The 19,792-nt window shown below is 46.7% G+C and overlaps 1 protein-coding gene across 7 annotated transcripts in view; it reads right to left on the bottom strand.

Annotated features, from left to right (window-relative positions):
* Nucleotides 1-19,792, bottom strand: part of ACACA (acetyl-CoA carboxylase alpha) — a 180,608-nt gene that overhangs the window by 61,049 nt on the left and 99,767 nt on the right. For all 7 annotated transcript variants that reach the window (XM_033171920.1, XM_033171922.1, XM_033171921.1 and 4 more), the window contains 6 exons: nucleotides 19,003-19,158; nucleotides 18,684-18,830; nucleotides 4,012-4,281; nucleotides 2,806-2,903; nucleotides 2,289-2,409; nucleotides 980-1,090 (listed from right to left, as the gene is read on the bottom strand). In XM_033171920.1, coding sequence (XP_033027811.1) covers nucleotides 980-1,090; nucleotides 2,289-2,409; nucleotides 2,806-2,903; nucleotides 4,012-4,281; nucleotides 18,684-18,830; nucleotides 19,003-19,158 — 903 coding nt within the window. The remainder of the gene's footprint in view (nucleotides 1-979; nucleotides 1,091-2,288; nucleotides 2,410-2,805; nucleotides 2,904-4,011; nucleotides 4,282-18,683; nucleotides 18,831-19,002; nucleotides 19,159-19,792) is intronic.

Below are 19,792 nucleotides of genomic sequence, written 5' to 3'. Positions count from 1 at the left end.
CAGTAGGTGGGATGTTTTAATGCCCCCCTCCCCAAGTTTTAATGTATGTATGTATGTATGTATGTTAAGGGGGTCTTGTTAAGCTGTTTTTTTCCATAAGTCACTTTGAGTTGCCACGGCAAAAAAGTGACTAATAAATTTAATAGATAATAAGAGTAATTCCTCCAGTGCATGCTAACTGGGAGGAGTGGGAAAGTCCCACACAGTTGCCTCTGACCCCTAAAGCCAGGGGGTCATCAACACAGCGCCCATGGGCACCAGTGTGCACCAGCATCCCCCATGGTGCCCATAAAAGGTCTCAGTAAATATCCCCGCAAAAATCCACAATGCACGACAGCCTATTTGCTCTTCCAGATCAGTTCCTGTTTGCACTGGCTCAGACTGTCCCACAGCAGCCACCATGTAGCTGGAGCCCGTGGGACTTTGCCAAGCTTCCAGATGTGCCCACTAGCAACCCCCTGCCTTAAGCGTAAATCCCCAAAGTGTCTTAATTAGTATTCTTACAAAAATACCCTGGATAAGAGTGCAGGATTTAAAATGGGCTCAGCAACATGCCCGCAACAGACAATCCTGGAAACAAAACTTTGCTTTTGTTTTGTCAAAACAGCGCTAAAACTTACCGACTCTTTAAAACATTTTTTTGTGTGCTGCTTTATGAAAATCGTTCTGCATATACAAGACCCAAAAAACTGCTTGATTCAACCAATGGGAGGCCTCATCCCATTCAGGGAATGCCCTTCATCGTCAATAGGTAAACAACCCCATTGCTCCCAAGTGGCCTTCAGTGGGCCAAGCCAGACAAGGATCTCCGCTGCAAAGTGGTGGCCTTCGCTACCCAACAAACTCAGCCAGGCCCTCTAGGCCAAATAAAACAAAGGGGCTAGCCAATAAGAGCCCAAAGTACACCAAGCTATGACAAGTGACCCCACCGGCAAAACGAAAACTCGTATTTGCAAACTGAAGCAAAAGAGAGACTTACTTTGTTGAGGGCTCCAGCTCCGGTTAAGATGAGATGTGAATTTTCCACTTGGATTGTTCTCTGCCCCAACCGGACAAGGTAAGCCCCGATTCCAATTGCCCGACACGTCACCTGAAGACAGAAATTTGTACCTGTTTCAGTTCCCCAGGGCTAGACTGTCTCTCTCCACGAGCGCTGTTCTTTGTTTGGGTCCTGCCAGTAGCATCCTCTGTAGCTGAGCAATCCTGCTGCACCGGGTGCGATCGGATCACTCAGTTACTCCCAGTGCAGACCAAAAGCAGATCTGTCCATTCACAGAGGGAGGAGGCTGCCCACTGGGTCTCCGCGTGAGCTACTCCTTGCCTCCTTCCTCCAAGATGCATCTCTGCATCGGGAAAACTGGGACCGAAAATGGCACCCCCATCTACACCTTTGCTGTTAAAGCCATGTATTTCTGACAGGACTTTTTGGGAAGGGAGTGGAGGACTACAAATCAGTAGAGCAACTCTGTGGATTCGAAACCCTGCAATCAAGGATGAGCATTCAGAAGGTGGAGGTGGGTCAACTACAGCTTCTTACAAGGTGTTAGGATAGCCCTTCCACTCCACCCCAGTGCAAAACACACACAGAGTTTTGCATCTCAGCCACTTTCTCCCAAAACTGAGTTACAGGCTCTGTTTAACCCCGTTACCACCAGCCACTGCAAGTGGCCCCAAATAATTCTCCCATTATCTACTTCCATAGCTCATTCCCCTAGCACAGGGCCAGGCATGCAGGTAAATGTTAAAGAGCAGTCAAAGTGTGTTTTAAAGGACGGGCGTTGCCCAGTCTCTGTTGCTTTTTCCACTGGGGTGACTTAGCTTGGGTGGGAGTGAGCCATAAGAATATAAGAAGGACCTGCTGGATCAATCAGGCCAGTAGCCCTGCTAGCCCAGCATCCTGTTCTCACCAAGCAGACGCCTCCTCTGGAAAGCCTGCAAGCAGGACCCACAGGCAACAGTGATCTCCCCACCTGTGATTCCCAGCAACTGGTACTCAGAGGAGGGAATTACTCAGAGGTACTTAAGAGAGTGGAAGAGCGAATTCAACAGCTTACTTTGCACCCTGTGAAGAAGCACTCTGTTTTTTGTCTGTCCTGAATCATTTAAGCTTCCAGTTCTAGTAACTATAAGAAACGGAGTCATTTGAGCAGTGCCAACGTTAAACAACCCTAGAATACTAAACGACTGGCCCAGAAGCAGCCCAACCTATCCACAATCACCCTACATCACCGCAGGCCTTTTTTGCCACCCCCAAAACACACTGACAAACACACACAACTGTGGATTACCAGGCTGATAGTGATAATTTCTTCATATGCCAGTGATGATTCTCCAGCGATCATGCCAGATCCCCGCAAGTTCTCAGTTCCAAGTCCTTCTTCCTTCCCAATAATATCTGTAATTTTATACCTGATAGGGCGAACCGCAAAGAGAGGGAGGGAGGGAGGGAGGGAGGGAGGAAGATCACACCTTTATAAAATGTCAGGGCTCTTGGAGACAAACACTTCCTGGCAGAATCCCCAGTATCTCGAAACCCTAGAAGCTGCTGCCAGTCAGTGTAGACAATACTGAGCTAGATTTACCGACACACTGACTCGGTGTAAGGCAGCTTCCTACGTTCATTGAACTGGGGAAATCCTCTTTTTCTCACAGTGTAAACATAACGGCAACCATCCTCCCAAGCTTGTCAATGCCATACACCTGGCATGCAAAAATGTGGTATGATAAAATGAAGATGTAACACAAAACAGATTAAAATAAAACCCAACGCCCATGCTTTAGGAAATAACGAATGCACACAGTTACCTGGATTCTCCTTCGTCCTCCACATGCTCACAATGTACTGAGTTCAAAGCACTGACTCTCTTATAATCCTGGGGAGTTAGGTAGAGATACTTGAATCCCTGTTAGGGGACGTGGGGATGGTCGGGTGGGCAGAAGAGAGAAAAGGAGAGCAAATGAAAACCACATCAGAGAAGTTCCCTCCTTCTCACGCCAAACCCACATTAGTCCAAAACAGAGAAAGAGCACAACGTGTAAATATATAAATATAAAAGTAACTGGATACATATTTCCAGTTACAGGTGGGTAGCCGTGTTGGTCTGCCGTAGTCGAAACAAAATAGAAAATTCTTTCCAGATACATTATTTAAGGGTCTGGTGACTTCCGTTTCAGTATATCTGAAGAAGTGTGCATGCACACGAAAGCTCATACCAAGAACAAACTCAGTTGGTCTCTAAGGTGCTACTGGAAAGAATTTTCTATTTTGTTTTGGATACATATTTGTACCTGTTAGGTGATAGTGTCCTTTATCAAAGTTGCCCCTTCATACCCAAAAACCCTGCTCCCCCTTTTTCCTAACACTGCCCCAACTTCCATTTTATCCTCACTGTAAGCCTGTAGGCAGGGGTGCAGTTAGGGAATTTTGTTAACAATGATCTTATGGGGTGCAGGGGCTCCTCTTGAGATGGCAGCATGTGCTGCTTCAAAATGTGGTTAGCCAGCCCTACTGCAGTTTGCAGTCCCCTTCTGCTCTTTCTGCTGAGTGAGGCCCTTGGCTTGAAACACAGAACTGTAGAATGGGAAGGGACCCCAAGAGTCATCTAGTTGAACCCCATGCAACGCAGGAGGAATATGCAGGTGACCCATATGGGTGGACCAAACCCACAACCTTGGTGTTTTTCAGCACCATGCTCTAGCCACCTGAGCTAACTGCCAAGCTTCTGCCTTGAAGCCCTACCTTGTCAGTACCATTGCCTTCTACGGAAGGTTAGGCTACCACTGCTTTTGACTCAAGGTCACCCAGTGACCAGGTTTGGGATTTAAACCTTGGTCTGAATCCAAATCTGCTGCTCTAACCACTACACCATGCTGGCTTCCTCGGTGCACCAGACACAACTTTCAAAAGCTGCACTCTTAAATTCAAACCTCTTTTCCTCCCACGTAATGGGAGCCTCTACCAACATGGTAGAGACGCTACACACACAGTTCTGGCATGGCCAGAGCCCTTACTTTGTACGGGTCGGCAGGGTCTTCCCAGGCGACGTGGAACATGTGGCGGATCTCCTCGGCCAATCCGATCCTGGCGCCGCTGTTGGCTGCCACGTAGATCCGGGGGATGCCCAGCTGCCGAGCCAGTTCTGATGCCCGAAGGAAGAGCAGGTCTTCTTGGGGCCCAAAGGACCCGATCCGGTAGGTGATGTCATTGCTAATGACGATGATGTCCCTCCCATCTGGATACTCGGGGCTCTTGAGAGTCATTCGCCAGGCCACCATGCCAATCTGCAATCAAGAGAGGCTATTAGTATTTTTTTTAAAAAAAAAAATCTTCATCACCGTCATAATTTATCATGAACATAGGAAGCTGCCTTATCCAGAGTCCACCTAGCTCAGCACCGTCAACACTTGGCCGGCAGCAACTCTTGAGGCTTTCAGGCATGTAGTCTCTTCCAACCTTACCTGGAGATGCTGGTGATTGAAACTGGGGCCTCCTGCATGCTCTACTGCTGAACTGTGATGCTTCATGAGCCATCAGTATATTTCTACCCTGCCTTGCAACACTCCCCATTTTATTCTCAGAACAGCCCTGTGCAAAGCCAGGCTTCTGGGACAAAGTCACCCAGACAAGTTCAAGTTCAATCTTTATTACAGTCAAATACCAGACAAGAGAAATAACAATAACAACACATATAATTACATCAGCACCGAGGGGCAGAAGCAATACACAAAACCCAAAATTTCATACGTATGGAAGTTATTTACATTAAAAGCAACACCCTAGCAGCTGAAGTTTGTGATACCCAGGCAGTGTCTTTCTTGGCCAAGTGGGTATTTGAACCTAGGATTTTCCAGTCCTAGACTGAACCACGACCTTACACCCCTTCTTCCCCCAGGAAAGACCAGCCTGCTTAAGAGGTGATCTTCTCCTAATGGGGCTTATTCCCAGGAAAGCGGGCAGAGCGTTGCAACCTAAAGGTCTAATCCAAAGCACACTTGAGTCAAGAGTCAATCCGATGGAACTGGGTAGGAACACAGGAAGCTTCCTCATGCTGTGTCACACCACTGGGTACACCTAGTTCAGTATGGTCTACACCAGGGGTCAGCAAACTTTTTCAGCCATGGGCTGGTCCACTGTCCCTCAGACCTTGTGGGGGGCCGGACTATATTTTGAAAAATAATAATAATAAACGAATTCCTATGCCCCACAAATAACCCAGAGATGCATTTTAAATAAAAGGACACATTCTACTCATGTAAAAACACACTGATTCCCGGACCGTCTGCGGGCCGCATTTAGAAGGCGATTGGGCTGCATCCGGCCCCCGGGCCTTAGTTTGGGGACCCCTGGTCTACATGGATTGGAAGGGGGTTCAGAATGAAGACATTCCTAGCCCAACCTGTCCGTGCCAGGGATTGAACCTGCCTGCACAGAAGATGCTCTTCCACAAAGCTATGGTCCTTCCACAAGTGGATGTTTTTAGGATTGCTCTTGTGCGGGGGTGGTTCCCAGTGAGGTCACAGTTTGAAAGAACACTGCTTCTAGAGGAAGTCACCACACCACACCCAGAATATGCTTAGATTAGGTGCGGGTTGCGTTTTTCAGGCTAAGGGCCACATTCCATCACAGGAAACCTCCTGGGGGCCGCATGCCAGCGCTGGGTGGAGCGAGATGAAAAAGTGGGCGGAGCAACAGACATGGTTTGTATGTGTGTACAGCACCAATGCAGAAGGCAGAAGCTTTTACATGCACATGTTTCTCTACCCAGGCAGGCATGATCACAGCCTGCTGGCACTTTCCAGCCAGGAAATGGCACTTGAGAGGGACGTGGAACAGAGCCTGTGGGTAGCAGGCATGGACACAGAAAGGGGTATGGCCTGGGAAGAGTCCCGAAGGACAGGAAAGAGAAACCTGTAGGGGCTGCATTTGGCTCCTGGACCTGCCCTAGTTGTTATACAGATGAATGGAAGAAGAAGAGGAGCAGCAGAAGAGCTAGGGCTGGCCTCTCTGAGGGAGGCCGCAGTCCAGTCTGTACTGTAGCAAGCTTCCATTCCGACTGCAAATATAAGGCACGGTTGCACACGGCTCTTTATTGAGGATTCTGTGCCCCCACAGCGTCCGTGCAGGGTGGCATCCTCATCAAAATGTTGCCCCGTGTCATTTAATCCAGATGTGATGTTTTGGTCCGGGGGCAGGGCGGGGACGGAATGCAGTAAATAAATAAAGAAAATGCAGAAATGGTAAATATGGATTAAACGGGGATGGGGTAATGGGGCAGGAACACAGGGCGGCATCCTGACAAGGGCAATGTTGTGTGAACGTTGCAAAAAGCTTGTGCACACCAGCAGCGCCGAGTCCACAAAGGAAGTGCCACGTGGAAGTGCCCTTGGGGAGGGGAAAAGGATGCCTGTGTTTCTTCGGATCGGCTCTTGGTCTCTGCCTCCGTGTTGCCTCCACGGCAGAAAGGGGGAAGCGGGAGGGAGGGGAGGGAGAGAGGGAGCATTTCTTTCTCACTCGAAGATGCAAAGAGTCTAATTTAACTGTTTTTTTGTGTTGGCGAAATGATGTGTGCCACAGGATTTCCATAAGAAGTGGAACCATTATTCTCCTGTAGAAACCCATTTGGCCTGAAAGGTATCACTGGACGGGATGGGAAAAATCAAACCCAATGAATTATTCACGACCTCCGATCAGAAGCAATCATTATTTCTCATGTTCCAAACTGTGATTAGGGTTCTGTGCTGGGATGTCATTTGCCTCCCTGGGTAACAACAGCAGCACGGAATTGCATGTGCAAGGGAGAAGCAGAGAGAGATACATAATACGCAGCCTGTATTATGGGTGTGTGTGTGTGTGTGTGTGTGTGATTTTTCGCACATGTACCCTCTCTCTCGCACACAGATGTATGGGTGAGTGGGTTTGGGCTGGGCACACACATACGTACACATCACAGATTAAAGGTGACTTAGCAGGCACTTAAAACAATATAATGAAGGCAATTATGTACAACTGAAACACATGGAAGTTACGCCTAACACCTTTGCCTCGTACACAAAGTTTAGTGCATTGGGGTGAGGGACACCCCAGTGAGGCATCCCAAATGAATACAATTTAAAATACATATATATTATGTTTCCATCTCACTTTTCCTTCAGGATGCTCCCAAGAAGAGACAGAACAGACGGAAGGTAGAGAAAGTTCATACCGTATTTTTCGCTCCATAGGACGCTCTGGACCATAGGGCGCACCTCGTTTTTAGAGGAGGAAACCAGAAAAAAAAATATTTTTCTGGTTTTCCTCCTCTAAAACCCATGGTTGTTGGTTTTTTTGAGAATCAGCTCAACGTTTTGCAGCTTTTTTTTGCAAAGGGAAAAGCCCTGCTTTTTGAGGATCAGTTCAGATTTGTGCAGCTTTTGTAAAGGGGGAAAAGCATTGCTTACAAACCAGTAAGCACCAGTACAAACCAGTACAGACTAGTAAGCACCAGCAGGTAATAGGAAGCAAGAGGAAAGCAAACCAGTACAAACCAGTAAGCACCAGTACAAACCAGTACAGACCAGCAAGCACCAGTACAAACCAGTATGTACCAGCAAGTAATAGGAAGCAAGAGGAAAGCGAACCAGTACAAACCAGTAAGCACCAGTACAAACCAGTACATACCAGTAAGCACCAGCAAGTAATAGAAAGCAAAAGGAAAGCAAACCAGTAAGCACCAGTAGGTAATAGGAAGCAAGAAGAAAGCAAACCAGTAAGCACCAGCAAGTAATAGAAAGCAAGAGGAAAAGTAACAGCCCCAAATGGCTGAAAAACTCAATTTCCCAGGATCCTACTGTGCAAGGGGCCTGGGCGGGGCAGGAAGGGAGCTATCTCCCTTATCTCCCTCCCCGATCTCCTGCAATCAGCTGTTGAGCGGGTTCCTTTCAACACTCTCTTTCCCTCTTGTTAGCCTTTAGCTCTTTCTAAAACAGAAAAAGCAGGATCTGCCTTTCCCCCCTGGGCAATTTGGCTCAAGGGACCATGCATTCGCTCCATAAGACGCACAGACATTTCCCCTTGCTTTTTAGGAGGAAAAAAGTGCGTCTTATGGAGCAAAAAATACGGTAATTCCTGCCCCCATCAATGGCCAACCAAATGCACCCAGGAAGTCCACAACCAAGACATGAAGGACAATAGTCTGCCCCCACGGCGGCAACTGGCATTACTACTCGCTTGACCTGGAAGTTCCACCAAGCTACCGTGGCCAACAGCCAATGACTGACATATCCTCTATGAATTGGTCTATTTGTGGTTTTGTTAAGCCATAGACTCACAGGCTGAAATGGGACTCACATGAAGACTAGATCGAAACCCATCATGGGGTGTGTGCGTCTAACTAACCGGGCAATGTTTGGGCCTCCAATCAGCCCCAGACTGTCCCTGTATCTAGAGGTATCATGTAGCCAGGATGGTGGCAGCTGTAGTCCAGCTGGAGGACATAAGGTTGGGGAAGGGCTGCTTCAGAACCTCGTTCTGCCAAGGGCCACGTTACTTGCTTGTGGTCCCACCAAACAGATGACCAGCTCCCTCCACGGACAGTGGAACCTCAGCACTGGGAGCAGCCATTCTTGATCTGACCAAAAGGCCCATTCAGTCCAGCATCTTGTTTCTACAATGGCCCACCAGCTGCCCTCCGGGGAGCCCACGAGCAGAACGTGAAGCCTACAGCCTTCTCAACAACTGGTTCTCAGAGAGGTATCATGGTCATCACGGTTGGCAGCCATGGACAGAGTGCTCAGACAAGAACCCAATGCTGTAATGCAGACATCAAACACACAACGCTGCAACTCAGACATCAAAACATGGTTAAAGGATTTAAGTATAGTATTTAGACAAGCCACTGTCTGCAATTCCTGCAGATCAAAAACAGAAACCATTTTGCTGTAGACGTGGACAGTACGGTTTCTGCTAACCATGGTGGCGTGTCTGAACAGACAAACCTTCGCTACAGCTGTTTCTCCATTAATAACCTCCATTAATTTGTATACTCTTAGCTCATGGCTGTCACCACACTTTAAGGCTATGGGGTTCCATAGCTCCTTCCGACAGCGAACTCGTGCGTCTGTGACAAAAGGATGCTGAGAAATGAAGAGAGGGATATCAGGGGAAGGTGGAGAAGGAAACTCTAAAGTTTGCAAGAATGCTATATTAATCTCCCCCCTCCCCCCAAAAAAAATACTCTCCCAAAGAACCCATCAAGGGCTGAGCATGCTCAGTGTCCTCTAACACACAGCCATGAGATGCTGAGCACAAGTTGGAAAAGAAATTGGAGGTAGGAGGACATAATGGCCTTCTTGAGTCTCTTGGAGTTTATGAAATTTCCAGGAGAGGATGGATGGACATTTGACACCCTGAATGATTGTGGTTGCAGGTGCACATTGGGATATACTGCAGTTTTTGTTGTGGTGGTGGTTGCAGGTCCAACATGCAAATGAAATCATGGTTTCAGAGCATCATGTGCCCATTGTCTCTACGTGCTCCTGCACGTAGCTCAGCTGCCCAGCTTGCTTTGCTCTGACACGCCTTGCCTTGTGTTCTCAAGACCATTCAGTCCCTGAGAACCATTCGTAGAGGCACCCAAACATCAAGCACCTGTCACCATCGTGCACAACTCTTCTTAAGCCTTCACCTATTTCTGTCTAGTAAAGACACTTTAACGGCAAGGTGTGCCGGGAAAGAAGATGGTTCAGAGAACGTCTAATTAGAGGATTTCTCTCTTCCTCCGCCGCCACCCCCCGCCACCCCCAATGTCTCAACCCAAGGCTGCCTTAATGGAAGAATTCTGACACCTAGTGGCAAGTGGGTGAAATATCAGCAGGCTCAAAGGTGTGTGTGTGTGTGTGTGTGTTTTAGGGGGCGTCTGCAGCAAAGGCTTGCTGTCATTTGCATCGCTCAGGAGGACAAGGAAAATCCTTCAGGAGGGGGGGAATCCACTCATCAAGAAACACATCCTCTTCCTACATTATCAGGAGCTACTTGTTCTGTATCAAGATTGCCCCACACAAGGGCAACCCAGCAAATCACACCTGCAGTCCCCATAAAAGATTGCCCGGGGAAAGGTTAATACCAGAGTTATCGACCAATTCAAGATTGTTTGTTGTTGTTGCTGATTAATCATCTGGCTTTGAAATCAATTCATCACATTTAAACTAGCAAGGTACGGCATTCGAGAGGACTTGCTGCAGATATATCCTATATGCACTATTAAGCATGAACTTGCTCTCTGATCACAAACTCACCCATTGTTTATTTACCCCAAAACTGCACCAGATAGGCAAGAACAGGAGCATTTGGGGAACTCCTCCCAAACAGCCCAAGGAGGACTGAGAATACTTGGTGGCATGGACTGTTGAGTGGGAGAGGGGTGAAAAAGTCCCTGCACCACCAAAAGAGTGGCCGGTGGACAGCAAAGAGAGGGGCTCCTCAGTTGTGACTCCTAAAGTGTGAGCAACATTCTCCCAAGGAAGGCTTGTCTGTCTCTCTTGCTTCTTATATTTGGAGCAGCAAAAACATTTTTGTTTTGCTGTTTGCTTTTGTAAGCTGAGCATCCAAACCAGAACGAGCCATGATGAGCCTCAATGGGGCTACCTTTCAACTACAACTAATCCAGAATGTGGCAGCTAGACTGGTAGCGGCCGCCGAGACCACATAACACCAGTTTTGAAAGACCTACATTGGCTCCCAGTACGTTTCCGAGCACAATTCAAAGTGTTGGTGCTGACCTTTAAAGCCCTAAAAGGCCTCGGACCAGTATACCTGAAGGAGCGTCTCCACCCCCATCGTTCTGCCTGGACACTGAGGTCCAGTGCCGAGGGCCTTCTGGCGGTTCCCTCGCTGCGAGAAGCCAAGTTACAGGGAACCAGGCAGAGGGCCTTCTCAGTAGTGGCACCCGCCCTGTGGAACACCCTCCCACCAGATGTCAAAGAGAAAGCCAACTAACAGACTTTTAGGAGACATCTGAAAGCAGCCCTGTTTAGGGAGGCTTTTAATGTTTAATAGATTATTGTATTTTAACATTTTGTTGGAAGCTGCCCAGAGTGGCTGAGGAAATAATAATAATAATAATAATAATAATAATAATAATAATAATAATAATTACAAAATTTGGGGGAACTCTGGCCTGTTTACACTATGATTTCATGAGAACAAGCACGGATCTGAACCCATGGTTTCAGTTCATGGGTTGTTCACTCTAGCCATAGCTTAAAACAAACCAACAACTTGCCAAGTGGATAACTCTGGTGATTTAAAACCAGCATTGGAATCTTTCTGGCCTACTTCCCACAGGTGGAAAAGAGAAGGCAGAAGCACATACGCTCACAGCTTGCTACAGCTAATTCTTGTAGTGCATGGATAAGGCCCAGCAGATGTTTCTGGACTACAACTCCCAACACCCCTGAGTCCTGCTTGGCTGAGACTGATTATTATCTCTTAATTCGTGGGTCAGTACAGTAGTAATGTATGGAAGTGAGAGCAGGACCATAAAGAAGGCTGATCGCCAAAGAATTGATGGTTTTGAATTATGGTGCTGGAGGAGACTCTTGAGAGTCCCATGGATTGCAAGAAGATGAAATTTATCCATTCTGAAGGAAATCAGGCCCGAGTGCTCACTGGAAGGACAGATCCTGAAGCTGAGGCTCCAATACTTTGGCCACCTCATGAGAAGAGAAGACTCCCTGGAAAAGACCCTGATGTTGGGAAAGATGGAGGGCACAAGGAGAAGGGGATGACAGAGGGCGAGATGGTTGGACAGTGTTCTTGAAGCTACCAACATGAGTCTGACCAAACTGCGGGAGGCAGTGGAAGACAGGAGTGCCTGGCATGCTCTGGTCCATGGGGTCACAAAGAGACGGACACGACTAAACAACTAAACAACAACAAAAATCCGTGGGTCACCTTTTACAAGCGTATCAAATCGGTTGACAAACGTATCATAAAAACAACACGAAAAATAACATCCAGTAAATTTAAAAGCAATTCAAAGTAAACATACATGGCAGAGATCCATTCCTCCAGGTAAGAAAGCATGTTGGACCAGAAATGCCTTCAATTGTTCCTGGAAAGTGCAGATAGTGGATGCCTGTTGTATCCACAGGACAGAAGAAGAAGTCACAGTAAAAGCTCTGCTTTGAGCCACTGTGGAGCAGGTCTCTGATATTTGGGGGACGTGCAGGAGAAACTCTACTGTAGAATGAAGGGATGTACTAGGTATGGCTGGGGCAAGGTGATCTCTCATGTAAATTGGTCCTAAGCGATAGAGGGTCTTATAGGTTGGTATCAAAACCTTGATCTTGTCCTGTTTGGGTAACGGGAGATGGTGTCTGGGGAGCCACAGATTCCCCACGCCTGCTGTGAATAAATAAATAGCTATCGGAGGAGAAAGCTGTCCAGGGGTGGCGACAAAACCGCTTCAAAAGTAGTTTGAGATGATCACGTCCAAGCACAGCCCCTTCACCTGTCAGGTTTCATTTGTCCTTCAGATTACTGATGGCCCAAATGTCTCCCCTCCTCTCCCCCAAACGGATTAGCCACTCACGCTTGGAGAATTCAAGCTATTGTCGTGCAACACACACCACATCCACCCCTCCGCCGCCGCCACCCCCCCCAGGCTTTTGGTTAACACAATTGGATACGAAGGACTCAAAAAAGAAAAGAAAAACTCATCCCTAGCGGGAGCTAACCCCACCAGGAAACAGCTCCACTGACAACCATTTGCAAAGTTCCCTAAGTGACAGCCGCAGAACAGAAAGGTCGCACTCTGGTAATAAGAAGCAAACTTTCCGCAGCTATCCCTTAGTGCTCTGAAAATAAACTGCAGAGATATATTCTCTTTTTTTTTTTCCAATAATATTTATTGTATTTTCAAAAAAGAAAAAAGAAAAATAGACATCTACAAATACACACTTACAATAACAAACAACTTAACACAGTAAAAAACAAGAAAAACATCAGAAAATAAACACAAAAAGAAAAATATATCATCATAATAAAAATAACTCCATTTTCTTATCATCTTTTAAGAACTTCCTCCTGTTTCCCCTTATTTGCTTTCCTTGAGAATATTAAACGTAACTTCCAATTTTAATTTCTCTCACATTATGCATGCTAACAATCTTAAAATTCAAAACTATTTAAATTTATAACTATTAGCTATTAACTATTAGCTATTAACCACTAACCCATATTCAGAATCTACTTATAAAATTTATAATTCCCTAAAATTCTTATTATTCACTTCAACCTATTGCAGAGATATATTCTCAGACAGGACAGAACTTGAATCCGAACCAGCTTTGAATTAACACTCACTATTGCTTTGGAGACACATACATTCTCTTGATTCAAGAAACCCACAACACTCGGTTTCTCTCACATTGCTGGTTTTTCTTGAGTTTTTAAAGTTGGGATTTCTATGCTCTCTGTAAGGCCATGGCAGTCATTTCCCAGACTTGGTTGGGCCCTGAGCTGTTTGGATGAGAACACACTTAGAACGCAATGTGTGGTTCTGGTTGTTTTACCCCCCAAAAGGGTATTGTAAACCTGGAAAGGCTTTCCAACGAGAGCAGCCAAAATGATCAAGGGGTTGGAGCAACTCCCCTAATGAGGAAAGGCCAGAATTTTTGGGGTTTCCTCATTTCGAGAAAAGGATTTCATATTACTAGAACTCTGAGCCTTTCAACAAAGAGGAATGTTGGAAGACCCAGGACAGAGACCATAAACTATGGAATTTACTTCTACAAGAGGTAGGGGTGGCCCACAACTTGGTTTATTTTTATTTACTTCATACTATTTTTACGCCTCTTGACTATAAAACAAAACCTCAAAGCGGTTTACAAAAAGATAAAACAGAAAAATCAAGAAAATTCCACAGCCCTAGTTTAAAACATACAAAAAGTTAAAATACTAAAAAAAAAAAAAATCACCTCAGCTTTCTAAGCGTCTGGGTGGGCTGTTCTGAACAGGAATGTTTCTAGCAGGCACCGAAAAGAGTACAGCGAAGCTGCCTGCTTGGTCTCAATAGGCAGGGAGTTCCAAAGTGTGTTGGCACCGCCACAGCAAACAATCGAGTTCTTTTAAATGTGGAACGGGTATTATTTGTTATTTGTGGTAGTGCCAGTTCCGCTGGTTGAAGCAGGTCAAGTGGGCACGTGTGAGGTAAGGCGATCTCATAGGTAAACTGGTCCCAAGGGCTTTACATGGAAATAGCAACACCTTGAGCCTGGCACGATAACAAACTGGCAAGACGGTGCATATGTCTGATCGCAGGGCCTCACATCTGTCAGCAATTGTGTTGCAGCATTCTGCACTAAATGAATAAAGCACAATGCAGCTTCTGAATAAAGCACAATGGAGGCCCCGCATAAAGCACATTGCAGTAATCCAGTCTTGAAGCAACCAACACACAAACTGCCGTGGGAAGGCTTTCCTGGTCCAGCCATAGCTTTCAAACCAGTCGCAGTTGGTAAAAGGCACTTCTAGCCACGGAGGCTACCCGAGAGCTGGCTCCAGAAGCACCCCCAAATTTTAAAAGAAGAGTTGAAAAATTAATGGAGGGTAAGGCTAAACACTACCTAATGGTCATGATGTGACCAATGTCCTACCTCCACTGTCGGAGACAGTGTGTCTCTGAAGGCTGGGGACTCAGGTTCTGCTTATGGGCTTCCTATTGGCATCTGGTTGGTCACTGAGGGAACAGGATGCTAAACTAGATGGGCCTCTGGCCTGATCCAACAGGCTCCTCTTAGGTTGGTTCTCAATCCCAATTCATCTGGTCACTTTTGAGAACAGAGTGCTAGACCAGCTTCACCTTCTGCTTCACCTGCTACCTGGTCCTTTCACCTGCAGATGCTTGTGCCTGAACCTGGGACCTCCTGAATGCTAAGCATCACGTCTGCCCACTAAGCTATGGACTCTTCTTCAGCTCTTATTTCAACACCTCAAAACCTACAATGAGGTTTTCATTATACGGCAAATTAAATTGAAGACCTGACCAATGAAATCATGGACCTGTCCGTCAACACACACACAAAACCCTAAGCCAGAGATTCTTTAACCAAGTGACACCTGATCAAAGCTTTGGTAATTGGTATATTGAAGTTCCAATAATACTTAAATCAATGGAATTGATTAATTGATCAGGTTGATAGGCTGCAGAGCAGGTGATTAATCAACCAAAAAGTAGTTACAACCAGTAGGCAATCTTGATTTTTAGTCCTCTGTTCCTGTCCTGCCCTACAGTATTCCTTGGCAAAATAATTATAAGCAAAATCTTTTAATTTGGGGCCCCTCCAGACATTATCATGCATTTGTGGTGAACTCTATTAATGATGGTATCTGGGAAGTTATATGTGATCCCGTTGCAAAAGTTTTGGGGCGGACATGCTGCTTCATTTTCAACTGCTGCATTTCTCATAACTTCCAGGTGAAAGTCTGCATTTTTTCAAGCTGCAAACATTCCAGGTTGTTTGAGGTTGTTTGTCCTACTTTTGCTGCGCTACAGTGCAGGTGTTCTTCCAGGTAGCGATAATGCATTCACATCGAGGAAGCGTTGCAGAACAACTAATAAAGCCAATGGTGTGTGGATGGGCCAGCATACATCTGCCGCTAATGTGCTATTATTGCATCATATTATTCTCATGTTGCACAATTCACCATTAAAATACACCAATTCAAAAGGGCCCTGAATGCCATTATTTGGCAACAGTAGCTAATTCTGGCTCTTTGACCAAAGGATAAGTAAACACCATTGGTCTATGCTGAGTGTCAACAATAAATTTCTCAGTGTATCTGAAGAAGTGTGCATGCACACGAAAGCTCATACCAAGAACAAACTTAGTTGGTCTCTAAGGTGCTACTGGAAAGAATTGTTTATTTTATTTTGTTTTAACAATAAACAAAGTTAAAGAAACAAAAAGGGCAGGGGGGAACATGGCTTCTGTTACCACCACCAACTGCAAGACCTTCCTGAAATGTTTGCACATATGAAATATGGCTGAAATCTGCCCCCATAATGTAAATAGGATGGTGATTTATTTTTTTTGGTGGGGGGGGGGAGTAGGGTGAGGATTTCATTCTGCAGCAGTAACAGTGGAACATTTCAGTGGTTTCCCGACTTCAAATTTGAAGGAGGATCCTTAAGGGTCAACAAAACATTATGCTAAATCTGTGACTGCTGCCAAGAATGGCAGGCCTGAGTCTAGCTGGTTCTTCTCCTTACTTAAAGCCCTACCCCTGTAAGGCTCCATCTGCACTACGCCTTTGATGCAGTATCAAACCACTATGAGCAATAACGGCTTCCCTGAAGAGTCCTACAATCAGTAGTAGTTTGTTAAAGGGTGATTAGAGTTTGTCAGGAGAGACCTCGTTGCCGTCACAAAGGATTGAACCTGAGACCTTCTGCACGCAAAGCAGATGCTCCAACGCTGATCTCTGGCCCTTTCCCTAAAAAATAAAGTAAGCTTCCAGTCCTCATGGCTGTGAATAAAGGACCCTGCTTGGAAATATGTGGGAGAGCTCAGCCGGGAGACTCTCAATTCCAGGTTTGTGGGTTCGAGCGCCACTTTGGGCAAAAGATTCCTGCATGGATGACCCTCAAGGACCCTTCCAGCTGTACAATTCTATGGTTCTAAGATGCTGGGGACCGAACCTGGGATGCTCTACCCACTGAGCCTTCTCCCTTAATGCCCCATTCCACAAACTTTTGTGGGTACTTCGGAAAAGGAGAAAGGAGCTTCTGTCCAAGGCACACAGAAAGTCTTTCAGGGGTTAAAGAGAGAGAGAAGTGTGTGCTTGTAACAGAGACAGAGCGTACGAGCTTGAACGGTTGGGCTTTGGGTACAGGGTCCCATATAATAAGACTATTTGTATTCATACTGGCAGAGTAAACAGTACATGTTCATGCCCAGGCAGCCTCTGCGCTAGTAATTTCAGCCAGAGCACAGCTCGGTCCCTTGGGAATCTGGGCTACTCTCCCCTGGCCTCCAACCACTCCAAATGCCAAATGAGAGAAGAAAAGGAAGGAGGAGAGGGGGGAGAGAGACCGGCCGGTGTGGGGAGGGGGAGAGCAGAAACATGCCAAGACCTTCATGCTGCACTGTAGCACTGTCCCCGTTTGCAAGGAGGAAAATATATAAAACATTTTTAAAGGGTTCGGTCGTGGAGGCATTGGGAGGACATCTCTTAAAACCCTTCCTTCCAATTTAGCAGCGGCAAGGCATGTTTCGCGACGCCTTAAACCTTCCTGAACGCCAATCAGGTGGGAAGAGTTGAAAAAATTCTGCAGAACAATAACAAAAAAAAACCACCCCAACGCTGCCCAACAGACCCATTAACCTGGGACAGATATTTACAATATATAAAGTTGCCCTATACTGAGTCAGACCAGCAGATTTAGCTGGTGTCCAGGATTTCGGATGCAGGGACGCTCCCAGCTCTGCCTGAGATGCCACTGGGGACTGAACCCTCTGCACGCGAGGAGGACGTTCTGCCACTGCGTCACAGCAGTGGACTAAAATGTTAGTCCAGTGGACTAAGATGTGGACTAAAATGTTAGTCCATGTCTAACAAGAGAGAGGAGACACAGGACTATGCCTTAAGAGCGAACGAGACCACGGGTATCTAGCCCAGTACTGTCCACACTGACTGGCAGCAGATCTCCAGGGTTGCCCTTTCAAACCCTGCCTAGAGATGCCATTGGCGACTGAATCTGGGATGTTCCATGTGCAAAGCAGGGGGGTCTCCACCACTCATGATTGTGCATGGTTTTTGGTGGAAAGTATTCCAGGAAATTTCCACCATAGTTCAGCAAATTATCCCTCCAGATTCCAGGGGTAAACCCATTGTTGCTCTTTCCGGACACCATGCAACAGGTATGGTATAAACTAAGATATAATTATCTGCTTGGTGGCACCGGAGGGAGAAAGGGTATATAGAGTCTCCAGGGTTTATCTGAATTTGGAATCTAGTGGTGCCAGATAAAGTTATAGAACAGGAGAGGTGACCTCTAAGAAAGAACCCTCTCTCTTTAATTTGGCACCCTTCCATCACCATTATCACTCGTATGGACAGTGGGATTCATTTTCCAGATTTCCAACGTCCCCTGTGGGCAGACACCATACCTAAGCATTTCTGACCCCTGGCTTAATGCAATTGTTCCATTTATTCCTTTTTTCTCACACAGCCCTTCTGGGATTATCCTGAATGATGTTTCACAGTATCGTGTATACCAGGCTTCCTCAACCTCGGCCCTCTGGATATTTTGAGACTACAATTCCCATCATCCCTGACCACTGGTCCTGCTAGCTAGGGATCATGGGAGTTGTAGGCCAAAAACATCGGGAGGGCCGAGGTTGAGGAAACCAATGCAATGTGGGTTTTTTCCCTTCTACTTTCTGTTTTGTTACGTCATGCAAAAACCAATTTAAAATTACTGTAAAAAAAGAGAGAAAGAAATGCCTTAAGCAAAACACACACACACACACACACAAATATTTCAGAAATCCCGAGAGCTGCCTTGCAGGTCAGATCAGTGCAAATGCCGCAGGTTCTATTGAGCTCCCTGTTCAGGATGCGAGCCGCCCAGTTTCATTCTGCCACCCCCAGCCCCACCCATATTACCCACGCCACAGTCAGCCAGCCTACTGGAACTTGCCTCATTTCCTCCAGGCAGCCTGTTCATATGCACCAATTGGCCTTGGTCGTCCAGCACCAGCTCTGTGTATGTCAGCAGGTCAGAAGGCAGTGGAGGAGCAGGCAGGGTCGCAAAGTCTTTCATGGATTCCCAGAGTTTAATTAAAGACTGAAGGTGTTTTGGGGAAGGGAGAGAGAAATAATAAGCTTTCGTTACATTTTTAAAAAATAATAGAAAACCCCACTCTTCATTGCTTAGTTCAGATGCAACAGGAAACCGTGGTTTCCCACTATTACAAGGATTCGTGTTCTAGCAGCGAGTCCAGGTGGGCAGTTCTTACCTGTCGGAACATTTCGGGGATGTCGTAGACATACGTCGTCCCCAATGACTGTGCCTGGAATCTCTTGGACTGGAGCAGGTCCTTTGTCACATACGGAGTGTTGATCAACATTCCGTGTAGTGGCCCTTGCTTATCGCCGTAAGCCTGGAACATAATCTAGACAAGGAGACACACACCCACAATTAAAGCCAATTTGACGTTAGTGCATCAGACAAGGCCCCACGGCTGTGTTGTTACATCCCGCCATACAGGAAAGGCTATGGGATGAGTGGCTTCTTGAGGATGGTATTCTCCAGGCAGTGGTCCTGGGTTCAGAAATGTGCGCTGCTGTACAAACCACCACTCCTCCTACACACACACACACACACACACATGCTCAGTCTTCATAATAACGCTGGCGCCATTTATCAACAAGTCCCCAAACCAGCCACTTTCCAGTTTATGGAGCAGAATGCAATTAGGCAAAGCACTAATACAGACAGACAGCATGGTGCAGTGGGTTAGAGCAGGGGTCGGCAACCTAAGGCCCATGGGCTGCAAGAGGCCCATGGGGGTCGTTTAACCGGGCCACGATTCACCCCCGAACCGCCCGCTTGGCGAGTCCCCGCGCACTGCGCTAAACCGGCACAGTGCGGCACAGGGACTTGCTTCTGTGGCGCCAGAAATCGCGTCTGCGCAGAAGCCGGAAATCGCAGGTGCGCGCGTGATCTGGCCCACAGAGGGATCTCCGCTGAAGTGAACCGGCCCAGGCAAGATAAACCTTGCTGACCCCTGGGTTAGAGTGTGTGAC

Source organism: Lacerta agilis, chromosome 15 (genome assembly GCF_009819535.1).
Source record: "Lacerta agilis isolate rLacAgi1 chromosome 15, rLacAgi1.pri, whole genome shotgun sequence".
Taxonomy (NCBI): domain Eukaryota; kingdom Metazoa; phylum Chordata; class Lepidosauria; order Squamata; family Lacertidae; genus Lacerta; species Lacerta agilis.
This window is presented reverse-complemented; position numbering and strand designations above follow the sequence as displayed.